The following is a 12,349-nucleotide window of genomic DNA, read 5'->3' on the forward strand; positions in this document are numbered from 1 at the left end:
TTCTTCAGAATTTATAAGACTTGTATTCTGTTTTTGGAAATACTCTTTGCAGTGAAAACTGTCCCCTTTTGTAAGCTACATTGTTATAGAAAATCTGACAGCCTTTAGGAAAATAAAGCTTTAATGTGTGAATTTGCCCAAAACATAAATATGAAACATAACAATAAAAACTCTTTAACATTAGGATCAAATGATTTAACAAATCTGGTCACCATAAACCCAAGTTATTACTATGCTGAAACATCGCAGGGGGGAAATAACATCTTCCACCTTCAAGTGTTGGCCCGCTCTTCCTCGCTCTCTTCACCTTTAAGACCCATCTTTTCTCCAGTTAGAGAGCAGCTCAGAATCGCTCTGCGCACCTCATTTTTTTCTTCTGCAAAATGAATATCAGAATCAATTAGATTCAAAATAACCTGTCAAGCACACACATAACACTAAGAAAAAACTTGCCTTTGTTTTTACACTTGGGAAGCATCTGATGTAACTGATGTTTGTTGTACTGAATCAGAAACTTCTGACAGGTTCGAATCGTTCCTGGGATAAGAAACACTTTTAATACTGCTGGTAATAGGAAAGGTGTGTATCGTTGAGTTTTCTTCACCTCCAACATGCAGACAGTTGAGGAAACATGGGATCTTCTGCCCGCGGGTTTCAATGCCTGTAATGAAAGGCAGTGCAGACCAGAGGAGCCGGTAGAACTTTTTGGGGAAACGCAGCAACACAATTCCCGTGTGAGCGTTGAGATATTTCACTAAAAAAAAAAAAAAAAGATGGTGGAGATTAATATCATCATCTATAAATTATTTTTAGTGTGTAATAATTTCAGCCCAAACTTTAATTACGGTACAATTGTTAGTGTGTTTTGATATTCAGGGGTATTCTGATATTCAGCAGCCCGCTGCCTGGTAACTGCAACCTTGACTGAACCATTAGTTGCTTCCTTCCGTCATGAAACTATAAATGCTGTGGATCATTCAGGCCTGGTGACAGTTCAGGTAAATGCTTTAATTGTTTGATGAAGTGTCCTCACCGCAGAATCTAATGCTGCACAGAGCCGCTCCGTAGTCCCCGTGTGTGCGGGCCACCGCTGCCTTCACGGCCGCAGCAACAGCTCGGTCATCGAGGTGTAGCAGGCTGCTCCTGTTGGACACATTCACCTCGCACAACAGGTACCTGCCGGCAGGCGCACAGACGCTCAGAAACCATCACAACACCAAGAAAAATCGGGATTCGAACACATGTACCTGGACTTTACCCGCACCATGCCCACTCAGTTCTTCTTCAGAGGAACTTCTGCCAACCAAAAACATTTCTCTTCCTGGCGCTATCGCCCCCTACTGGAAGATTAAATGCGGGTACACTTGGTTTGTAATACTGGTTAGAGAGAATACGTAATGAAGCTCAAAACAAAACCTGTCCGTTGCGTATCAAATAAAAAAACACATTCAGAAATTATTCAAGATCAATCAAGAGATCTGAACGCATACGTTTTAGGCGGAGATTATACATTTTGTGCGTGCGTTTTTTTCGCCACAACAAATTAACCACGAAGTTGTACAGAATCGGCAAACGCTGACCATTAAAACAATCGCACCCGGTCGGTAACTATGACAATGTCCAGCGTTCGCAGCCAATCACGGGCCGACTTTCCCGTTTCCCACACACGTTGACGCCATCTTGAAATTCCACCCGCAGTTAGTCAAGTCTCCATCAGAGCCGAAAACACAACAACTCTTTCTCTCCACCGGAGCGTCGGTATGAACGGCTCACGAAACACACCGGCGCGGGCGGCCAACACCGGACAGGCGGATGCGGACGCCGGTTCGGAGGCGAACCACCGGGATCGAAAGGCGGGCGGGGGGATGTTGAAGAAGCTGAAATCCAGACGCAGAGAAACGGAGAAGTGGCCTGCGGTCACAGAGGATGAGCTCCGGGCTCTGGGAACCAACATCACCCCGGATCACGTCCTGGGTCTCCGGGCTATAACGGAGGGTGAGATATAAATTCCGTTTCTAAATTCAAACTGCACAGCGACATAAAACGATGCTATTGAACACACTATTCTAGGCACAGGGGGGAATGTGCCACAAAGCTGTAACGTTGCCTAATTGGCCACTTTTCCTTCCGTTTTATCACTGTAAGAAGTCTGTGAGCATTCCTAAAAGGAAGGATGTGACTTATCCAGGGGCGTCACAAGGAATTTATGTGGCCCAGAGCCCCCCTCCGAATGTAGCTGAGAAATTAGGGACGAAATTGTGATCGACATAGGATCAAACTGCTTAAATGTGATGTTATAGCTCATTTTCATGTGACCCTGTTCACCCCTGAAAATTAAAGCTAAAGTCAAAACTCCTTAAAGATCCTTTCTCAACGTATTGATTTGAGAACAGATGTTCCTGCCGGACATTATTCACAGACAAAACAGAATTTATGGTTTAGATTCATTTGGCTCTTTCTGTAAAATTCACTCCTGGCAGGGAGCAGCACATCTGGAACGTGATGAATGAAAACACATCCTACACGGTCTTGTTGAAAACCCTCTAATTGTTGTGTTTTTCCTGAAACAGACAACAATAATGTGACCGCACACCATGTTACTCACCACAGCAGCTCGGCGGTCTGAGAATATGTTGTCTTAATGACTGACTAAAACAGTCTTGGTAGATTAGTAGAACAAACTGTATTTGCTCTGTTATATTTCAGATTATCTCTGCAAACCTGAAGACAATGTCTACAACGTGGACTTCACCCGTTTTAAAATCAGAGACCTGGAGACTGGGACGGTTCTGTTTGAGATTGCCAAACCTCCCAATAGCGGTCAGTGGTGACTTCACCTTTGACCTCCTCCTGCCCAACAAAGAATTGTTTTCTGTCTGCTGTAAATACCAGCAATAGCAGCTTCGTGTTTCTGGGTTTAGCTCCTGTGGAGAGTGAGGAAGACGGCGCAGATGTGGACGCCAGCGCGGGGCGTTTTGTGCGGTACCAGTTCACACCAGCATTCCTCAAACTGTGCACAGTGGGTGCAACGTGAGTGAACGGAGCACATCGGTAAAACTCGCCTCCCGCTGCTCCTTCTGTTCTTTTCATACTTGCTCGCCGTGTTTGTTTTCATCAGGGTGGAGTTCACGGTGGGCATCCGACCCATTAACAGCTTCCGCATGATCGAGCGGCATTACTTCCAGGGACGCCTGCTCAAGAACTTTGACTTTGACTTTGGTTTCTGCATTCCCAATAGTCGCAACACTTGTGAACACATCTACGAGTTCCCGCAGCTTCCTGATGAGCTCAGTGAGTGTGACAAAATGATTCCGTCTTTAACCCCTTTTCCTTTAGTGGGGTGGTTGGTGTTGGGGTTACACTTACACAAGAGCAGGAAGTCCGGGTCCTTTTAAGTGTTTAACTGATGAACCCTGAAATGACCTGTTGCATTGATTATCTTCTCACCCTCTCTGTTCTCATCCAGTTCGCCAGATGGTGGCGCGTCCATATGAAACCCGATCAGACAGTTTCTACTTTGTGGACAACAAACTGATCATGCACAACAAGGCGGATTATGCCTTCAACGGAGGTCTTTAGGTTATTTTCTGGATTGAATTCAGCCCTAAAGCTTCTTCGGTTTGACGAAAACTGACGAACATTCTCTGGGTTAATCATGGATCCATTCTTCAGAACCACGCACAGCTCAGGTTCTGGGACTCGGTTCTGTTAGTGTGGCAGAACACATTGGCCTTAAGTTTGCTGTCTCTGCTGGAAAGGGACACTGAGATCTCAGACTGCGTTAATTGTAACTGATTTACTTTAGTTAATAACTGTTCATCTTTTTGAGTTTTGTCCTTTTTATCATTTATCATTCCAAAAATGGAAAAAAAAGCAGATGTTTGCCAGTATTTGTTGTAAGACAAGATCATGTAGCACCAGTTGACCTTCCTTGCAGTTTGTCTTCATATTTAAGATGGACTTTGAGAGAACATTAACTAGTCTTTAGTCCTTTATTTTGAGAGCAGCATGAGCTCTCCTTCATGGCTGATATTTATCCTGTTACATTTTTACGACTGAAGCTAGGATGAAAACTAGGATTTCTACGATGTGTATATTGTCAAGATGATGTCTGTGTCTGTTTGATTTGTTGTCTTTCCTCTGCTCTGATGCCTCGTTCATTTGAAATAAAGATTGTAAAAAATGTGTTGTAGATAAATGCTCTGCAGTACACTCTTCTGTCTGATTAAGAAATTCTAAATGGTACTTATGGCTAAAATGATAAAGAATATGAACAATATTCTTATACCCTATTAATTATATAAACATCTTAAAATGTTTATATTAAAGCTTCTATGAAATGTGTATTTCTAACTTTACAGTAAATATGCCTTTATTATGTAGTGGAATTTCCAGGTGTTCACGATACCACTATTTGTATTTTACCACAGTGCATAAGTAAATGTTTTATATTGCACCTCTACATCCAAACGGCTCACTGTTTACAGAACTCCGTACACGGACTACATTACCCACAATCCTCCCCTGTAAACAGCAACACCACGTGTCCTAAAGATGGCGGCTGATTCAGATGAGTCAAGCAGCAGCGATGAGGAGGCTCTCCGAAGATGCCAAGAGGCGGTTTGGGAGACCAAGACAGACCAACAGAAAGGTGCAGCGTGTTTATTTTCATCAAGACAGACCGAAACGAAAATATTTGCGGACAAAGTCAACGTGTCAAACACAACCAGACATCCTGACATAGCACAAGTAGCTAGTAGCTACTTTAAACTGTTTCCAGTCATAATAGAAAAAAAAACATGCTCTAGCAGTTCTGGTCCTTTTATACGGTCTTTGCGACGCAGTCTGTCCAGAGTTTTAAGATTTGAACTGTTAATAACTTCTAAACGTGTTTCGTAGATGCAGACTCAAGGGCGCAACAGTCAAAGAGGCGAGTAAACAACTGTTTTCCGCAATTGCCAGGGTTCCTTCTGTAGCTATAGCTGTTAATGTATGGATCATCCTATGGGCTCGACGTGCTTCAACTGTTCCCTCCATTGTTGTTTATTTGTGCTACAGAGTCGTTGTTATCGAACATGAACATGATGGAAATGAGCTTCAGGTCTCGCAGGGATTCCGAACACACGTAGCCAGAAAGTTGGAACATCTTCTCGACAGGTGAGTGAGGAAAGACATGCTTCACCTGAATATCTGCCAGGTTATTTAGAATCATATCTTTATGTTGAGATGTTGGTTTGTAAATTGAAAGTATTTGACATTTCTTTGAGAAGAGTTTTAAACTGTCTTCATCAGCATTATCACGGACACCAAAACTTCCAGCACAGAGTTTAAACACGGTGACAATGATGATGACGACAAAGGTAACATCTGCCTTCATGGCATTTATTGTATGTACATTGTGATTTTATAGGATCCTCTTTAAAACTTAACTCTTTCTTTTGTAGGCTTCCGCCTGTTTACGACTTCGATCCCAGGACAAACTGCTACTGAACCCAAGGCTCCTGCGAGGCGTCCGCCTGTTCCCAGCTCCAGGTTCTCCTTCTGTTCTCCTGGATAAAAAGGTTGTGGTTCGCATTTTCATATCAGGACTGACGTTAATCTGTTGTAGCGACAGTGACAGCGAGATGGAGACAAGGATAAAGGAGGCGGCGGTGTCCATCGAGGACCTCCTACCCTCTACAGCAGTGCTGGCTTCATTTGAATATGGACAGATAAAGGAAAATGTTATAGAAAAGAAGAAGAAGAAGAAACGACCTCCAGAATGCACTGATGATGTTAGTGGACACTCAGAAAAAGATGTGCTGGGCAAAGTCAAGAGGAAAAAGAAAAGGCGAGCAGCAAAGGAAGAAGCTACAACCTGAACGTTTTGTTGTGGGGCGTGAGTGTTGTTATGGAAACCATCTTCTGTCACAAATCTGAGATGAGGGGAAAATATATTCGTCTTTTTAAATGGACGACAGTTAAATGTTAGATTATTTTTGAACACTTGAAAACTTTTTAATAAAAGAGTGAAACGGTCAGAATGTGTGAAACCTTTTCTAGGACAACTGAAAAGTTTAGAACAAACAGGGATAGGCTGACAAAATAAAAATTCCAAAAGCAGACACCGACTCCATATTTTTACACGTCGTATTTATTTTGTCTTTTCATTTATTAGGTTTCAAAAACAGACTGACAAAAAAAAACCCAGGTAACATTTTAAGTTTCAGCTGCTTCACACACGGGTGAATCTTTCCAGCGACTTTGCTCGGCTCTGGAGGTTAATGTCGGCCCAGGACGCCGCCGCACTGCTGGATCCAGCACAGGACATCAGTGAGGGTGTGAGGGACATAAAACTCCTCATCTTTCTTTTCATGCTTTCTGTTTTCCAGTGTGAACTCCTCCTCCTCACCTTTCTTTAATATCTACAGTATGCTTCAGTGACATAGTCACAATTCCAGCTTTTATTCAACAGACTACTTGATCGCTTTCTCACTTTTATCAATTCAACTCTTTCTGATATTTTCTATGCCCAAAAAAATGCTGATTTTATCAAAATTGACAAACTTGATACAAAATTGTATATATATAAAAAAAATCCCACTTGTGCTCTTTTGTACATTTACTGTGCTGTGGACGCCATCTGTGCAGGGATGTAGCTGATGTCTGAAGGTGATGGAGACAGGAGGTGAGACTGGTGACTGTCTGATGGCTGAGAGGGCGGGTACAGCTCCAGGCTCTCTGAAGATGCTGCCAACAGGTATCAACAGGTGAGACATGTGACAGCTGAAGGCTTTTGAAATCAGTTTTTCTCTTTACGCTGCGTGCAAAACGAGTATAATCATCAAAACTAAAGAATGATTTCCATCAAAGGTGGTCACGGGATGTGTGTTTGTACCTGGTACAGGTGTGTTTGGCTGCAGTTGTAGCGAGTCCTCATGCACAGGTGAGTCCGTGTGGTCTTCCTGATCTGCTGAGAGAATCTGCCCAACAACGTAAATGTCCAAAATTGAATGTTTTTTCCCCTGAACAGACCCGTCCTCCCTTCAAAGCCAGTTTACCTGTCTGACTGCAGTGAGACTGGTCAGCGTCCCCAGACCGCCGCTGTCGGCGATCACCAAGGCCTGAGACAGCAGACTGGACGAAGGGTACTGAGGCGAGTCCGACTTGTACACTGCCGTGGTAAGAAAGTTGCTCGTTAAGCTACGGAAGCCTCACAGGGACACTTGTTGCCTCAAAAGAGTTGAGGGGAAATTTAAAAATAAAGGAAGAAGTGGTGTGATGATGTTGCTGGAGCCTTACTGTGACAGGGCAGCGGTGCCATGGTGGCCATGAAGGGGCTGGAACCCATGTGACCCTGGAGGTGCTGTGACATCGACTGCTGCGGCGAGGCGTGGAGCTGCTGCTGAAATGAGATCGGCTGGAGGGTGGTGAATCCCGTGCCCATGTTGTTGATGACGGGCACGCTCTGAGGCTGCGTCGACGTCAAACCTGCGATGACATCGCGCTCTGAGGGATGTCGTCTTGGCTCTCGGCTCGGAAAATCGGAGAAAACGGACGCAAAGTTACCGATGAGGAGCGAGGACTCGCCCAGGCTCATGACGCTGGGCAGGGACGCCATGATGAGGCTCGGCGAGGACGCTGGTGAGGTTGACAGGCTGTGCAGTGATGTCAGAGTGCTTACTGGTGGCAGCGGACCCCCACCAGACACCTGAGGCCAGAGAACACAATGGTGATACATCGATGACAGGTCCTGCTGACTTAAACAAAGATGGCCGCCACATCGCTAAAAGAAGGTGGTCTTGTGAAAGCAGGCTTTAAGAGCTTAGAGAAAATGGGTTAAAAGTCATTTTAAGCAACTTTTGAAAGCCAAAATGGGCCTTTTGGAGTAAAAGGCCAGATTTCAGGCTTCACCTGGATCTTCTCACCTGTTTGGGGTTTTCAAGGAGTGTGTGACTGGGCTCCAGCTGGACTGGACTGACCACCAAACACCCAGTTCTGTCCCCCCCGCTCAGCCTGGCCAAGTTCACGCTGTCACACAGCATCTGTTGGCTGTACTTCACAACTGGAAAACAAAGGTTCACAAGCACTTTGACCAGAACCAGAAGCATCGGCTCTCATAAGTGTGCCTCGGGGTTAACGTACCGGGTTCAGGGCTCGTTGGGAGAGTGTGGTTAGCAGATGAAGACTGACCAGTAAAAGGTGTGTCCAGAGCCAGTTTGTGACGAAATGTCTCCTCTTTGCGGCGGTTGGCGAACCAGTTGTACACCCGGACCTCCGTTACCAGGTTGGAACCAAGGCCAGCGAGCTGGGAGGGGGACACGCCCCTCTGGATACACTCCGCCCTTAAGGGGGAGGGACATATTTTGAAGCAGAAGGAGTGGGAGTAATGCCCCATGTCTTCATCATGACTTTATCAACAGCCCTCAGTGTTTTGGGCTCTGACCCAGGTCTGGTTAGGTCAACCTGAGCAAAACTCACCTGTTACACTCCTCCACTAAACCCTCCCTCTCCTCCTTGCCGGGGTTCTTCTGTCGCTCGTAGGCTTGGAACAGGATCTGCAGAGACGCCGGGCCCCATTTGAAGCGGTTCCTGCGGCCCTTCCTGGTCTCCTCGCCGTGCTCCACTACAGACACCAAGCCGTGTTTGGCGTTGGTGAATTCTGGAAACATTGGGTGATTTAGTTTGTGTGCCGAGCGTGTGGTTGGAAGCTAGTGCTGGCGGCAGGTGCTCACGCTGGCTGATCTCGCACTGCTTCTTGATGTACCAGGTGTACAGCGCTGCTCTCTTCTGGTTCTTCATGGGCGTCCCTTTGTTGAGGTGCTGGGAGAGGTGGGATTGGTTCAGTCCGGTGGCCTCTACCACCTCCCTCTGGGGGAGGTTATGCTGCTGCATGTAACTTTTCACCATTTTAGCAACATGCCAGGGATCCTCCCTGTCACAGGTACAGCACATGTCAGTCCAGCTCCTCTGGTGGCGTTGTACTAATGATATTTGACCACCAGGGGGCGTTATATATTTAAATTTAAAAAGAAGGAATCTGGTCTTGTGATCATGGTCTTGTCTAGATTAGGCCCTTACTTGGAGGTTTATTTATTATTTACAACAGGAATGCAAAAAGCTAAATAGATTCGGACTGGACACTAGAAAGAACTTGGGAAGACAGCTTATTCTGTATAAACATGGAGCACCACTCAGCCACAGAGGGGGACCTGCTTCATTATTCAGATGTGTATGTCTGTCAGGACAGAAACAGCTGGGGTAAAAAGATGTATTAAATTTTAGTTGCATCTGAATAGGCCTAAAATAATGAGCTCACCTCTATCCAATTGTAGGGATTTTAACTTGTGCTCAGTGACTAAATCTGTTTCTCTTTTTTTTGTTGTTTTTTGCTGTTGAGGTGACACTGACACAGAAGCAGCCTGGGTAGATCAATATTTCTATCTCTGTTGTCGAGTTTTGGAACCCTGGGTTCAAACACTCACGTACAGAGAGAGAAGCACCTTATTGACACAGAGATAAGGTGACGCTCACGGGGACAAAGTCCAACCTGGTCAGACTGCTGAGGCGAAAAGTGTTTTAGTGACTTACGCGTTCACTCAAATGGCCATTAAAACATACACGCCACCAAAAATCTTAAAAGTTACCACATTTAAGGAGTGATTCATATGAAAATGCGACGAAATATGCTGAGATATGCATAAAATGTGGTTTAAACTATGTCAAAAGCAGCTGATAAAGCATATAGATCAGGCAGATGTTGTGTAAACACCAGGTCACATGACTGTGCTCCATTAATCTTCACCTGCATGCAGCTTATTTATTAAGAAATGTCCAGGGAATAATGATGGGTCTGGTAATTAGTAACTAGAAAAGGAGGAACCCTCTTAAATTCTCCCCAGAAGCCAGAGAGAGTCAGAGAGCGGAGCAGGAAGTGAAGAGGAGCACCCATGAAGGTGAAGAAGGTGGGTTTTTTACATACTGCAGCAGCTGCTCCACCTCGGCTCTCAGCTTGGACGCCTGCTCTGATGGAAGCTTCTCCACATCTTTGAATATCGGCGGCGAGAAGTCCATCTCGCCCTCTTCGGAGCTCTCGCCATCCCCCCGCTCCCTCCTCTCGCCGTTGGCCCTGTCTCGCTCCAGGTCCCCGATGGCCTGGACCAGGATGTCCCGGGACAGACCGGACTGCAGCAGGGCCCAGACCAGCTGCTCCTGCAGGGCGGTGAGGCTTTTAGGCCTCAGCTTGGCCCGCTCCTCCTCTGTCTGCTCTTCCATTAATTCCTTTCAAACAAACTGGGGGGGGAAAAAACCACCTGCTGCTCTCGTGTGCACTCCAGCGCTCAAATGACCATGAGAGCGGCACTGGCTCCAGACCTCCTCATGTTGGTGGGCTCCGTTCAGCTGAAGACATTTTTCTCGCCGTGTTTCCTCAGCTGCCTGGTTTTACCTCTCCACCTGCTGATTTGCTTTCAAAGGTCAATTTTGTTTTTTTTAACCTTCCTCTTGTTCACCCCCTCCTCTTCCTCCTCCTCACAGTCACCCTGTGAACTTTGTCCCCGCTCTCTCGCTAAGCAGTGCGATTTGAAACCAACGGATGAAAATCGAGCACGGGGAAAGAAAAGAGAGACGATGCATTAAAGCAGGAACTTAAACGTTCTCGCATGTCTTCATGGTTCTCAAACGAGCAGAACATGAAAATAACTGTAAAGGGAGGCTGGTGCGTCCCTTGCGGCCACTAGGGGGCGACACTGCATCACCTGAACGGCTCGGAATCAGTCAGAAAAGCCCAAGATCTGGTCAGACTGGGTTACAACCAGCGTTGTTGCTTTTATCCACGTTTTAAAACCGTGGAAAGTTAAATGTTGAACGCTCAAAGCCAGAGCAGCTGTTGAATTAGTGCCCAGTTAAAAACGCCACGCTTGAGCCAGTTTGGAACTGGTTCCAGAGGCCGTTAAAAGAGCGCCAGGACAGCAGAAGACTCAGGTTCTGCTGCTTTTACACTGTGTCCACAGAATTACTGGGAACATGGCGCCTGGACTGGCAGGCTGGTTCCTGCTTCATCTTCGTTTTAAGTTTTAAGTTGTTTTTTTTAAAAAAAGTTTTAATACAAAACATTTTTTCCTGTCTTATTTATTTAGCCCTTTACCTCAGACTTTGTGTCAGAACAGGTGCAATAAAGGTCAAGATCATAATTCAAAAGTATTTTTCCTCCACTGGTCTGACTGGTTATTTATGATGCCTGTGGATTTGTTTATCAAGTCATTTTTCGTTAAAATAATTTTTTATCACTGATTTCATGATTTATTTATAAACATGCTGCATTTGGGAGACAAGCAGAGCTTCTGCTATTGGGGGAGGACACGACTGATCGGTGATTAAGTGTCATTGTGGCGCAGAGACAGAACATAGATGTTCAGAACTCCACTGAGCTCTGACCCACACACATCCTTCCCCTCCACAAAGATCTGCTGATGGTAATGAGACAGAGTCCACTCTGACCATCTCTCATTAGTGGACCATTATTCTCATTAGTCCCCCCCAACCCTATTGATCATGCATGCAGAAATTTAACACACCCTTTAATTCCTGTCCAAATAGAGCCTGTCCCACATTCAGAGCGACACTAGTGTGTGTGTGTGTGCGTGTGAACTGTAAAGCAGCGTCCATCAGAACCGCCATCTTTAGGTGGAGTTATCGATGGGCTTTAACTGTGGCGAGCTGGTCACATGTTGAGTCAGTGTTGAGAAGATTAGCCTGAGCAGCTTTGCTGCTAATTAAATACTCAAAATCCAGAAATGAATGAGAGCACAATCCTGGGGTGTACATGTGAGCAGCACGCAGGTCGCATCTGAAACACACTCATGCAGGAAATGTGTAAAGGTTTACTGATTGGGAGGCTTCACCCTTGAAAATGAGATTTTTCTCTCCTAACCCGCCTCTCAGTGTCGTCTGGATCCTTGGTGTGGAAATAAATACCATCTTTGGAGGCCTCCAGGGACCTTCCATGAGGCTTAATCCAGGATGGAGTCCAGGAGACAAACCAATTATTAATAATTAAATCTTTCCACTACTCTTTATGCTCTGGTCAAGTGCTTGGTCTTCAAAACAACAAGTTCTGTTTACTTATTAGGCGCTTTACACATTTTTAAACATGCTTCATTTATTTAACCAAGCTAACTTTTCAAACAGGCTTTCTTTAATAAACTGCTTCCTGTGCTGCTGCTCTGACTCCAAGTATTAATTTATGGCTCAGCAGATCATCGCCGGGAACTTGTTGATGTAAAGTTTGTCTCCCAAATACTGTGTAAATTGCAATAAATTGTTCATAAAATAAAGATAAACAGGAAGTGGGGTTATAACCCTTCAAAAT

General features: G+C 45.2%; 4 protein-coding genes across 5 annotated transcripts; 2 read left to right on the forward strand and 2 right to left on the reverse strand.

Moving 5' to 3' along the window:
• Positions 1-103: 103 nt before the first annotated feature.
• pop5 (POP5 homolog, ribonuclease P/MRP subunit) lies at positions 104-1,357 on the reverse strand. Its single transcript, XM_003974735.3, has 5 exons — positions 1,248-1,357; positions 1,034-1,176; positions 605-754; positions 454-537; positions 104-376 (listed from the first exon to the last, which is right to left on the reverse strand). The coding sequence occupies exons 1-5, from the start codon at positions 1,265-1,267 to the stop codon at positions 273-275; spliced, it is 501 nt and encodes a 166-aa protein (XP_003974784.2). The 5' UTR covers positions 1,268-1,357; the 3' UTR covers positions 104-272.
• A 298-nt stretch (positions 1,358-1,655) lies between these two features.
• unc119b (unc-119 lipid binding chaperone B) lies at positions 1,656-4,198 on the forward strand. The gene is made up of 5 exons (XM_011615468.2): positions 1,656-1,995; positions 2,707-2,820; positions 2,922-3,030; positions 3,119-3,291; positions 3,467-4,198. Exons 1-5 carry the CDS (start codon positions 1,761-1,763, stop codon positions 3,577-3,579), a joined length of 744 nt encoding a protein of 247 aa, XP_011613770.1. The 5' UTR covers positions 1,656-1,760; the 3' UTR covers positions 3,580-4,198.
• Positions 4,199-4,510: 312 nt separating this feature from the next.
• c21h12orf43 (chromosome 21 C12orf43 homolog) lies at positions 4,511-6,102 on the forward strand. 2 transcript variants are annotated; one of them, XM_011615471.2, is made up of 6 exons: positions 4,511-4,651; positions 4,900-4,930; positions 5,059-5,157; positions 5,293-5,360; positions 5,445-5,532; positions 5,609-6,102. In XM_011615471.2, the coding sequence occupies exons 1-6, from the start codon at positions 4,555-4,557 to the stop codon at positions 5,859-5,861; spliced, it is 636 nt and encodes a 211-aa protein (XP_011613773.1). In that variant the 5' UTR covers positions 4,511-4,554; the 3' UTR covers positions 5,862-6,102. The 2 variants fall into 2 exon arrangements, with proteins under 2 accessions (XP_011613773.1, XP_029685545.1); XM_029829685.1 differs by lacking the exon at positions 4,900-4,930 and having other exon boundaries at positions 4,513-4,651.
• Positions 6,103-6,111: 9 nt separating this feature from the next.
• On the reverse strand, positions 6,112-10,951 carry hnf1a (HNF1 homeobox a). Its single transcript, XM_011615469.2, has 10 exons — positions 9,962-10,951; positions 8,715-8,914; positions 8,461-8,641; positions 8,125-8,324; positions 7,908-8,044; positions 7,549-7,690; positions 7,282-7,470; positions 7,041-7,153; positions 6,878-6,962; positions 6,112-6,729 (listed from the first exon to the last, which is right to left on the reverse strand). The coding sequence occupies exons 1-10, from the start codon at positions 10,252-10,254 to the stop codon at positions 6,602-6,604; spliced, it is 1,668 nt and encodes a 555-aa protein (XP_011613771.2). The 5' UTR covers positions 10,255-10,951; the 3' UTR covers positions 6,112-6,601.
• Between the last annotated feature and the right edge of the window lie 1,398 nt (positions 10,952-12,349).

The sequence above is a fragment of the Takifugu rubripes genome, chromosome 21 (genome assembly GCF_901000725.2).
Source record: "Takifugu rubripes chromosome 21, fTakRub1.2, whole genome shotgun sequence".
Classification (NCBI taxonomy): domain Eukaryota; kingdom Metazoa; phylum Chordata; class Actinopteri; order Tetraodontiformes; family Tetraodontidae; genus Takifugu; species Takifugu rubripes.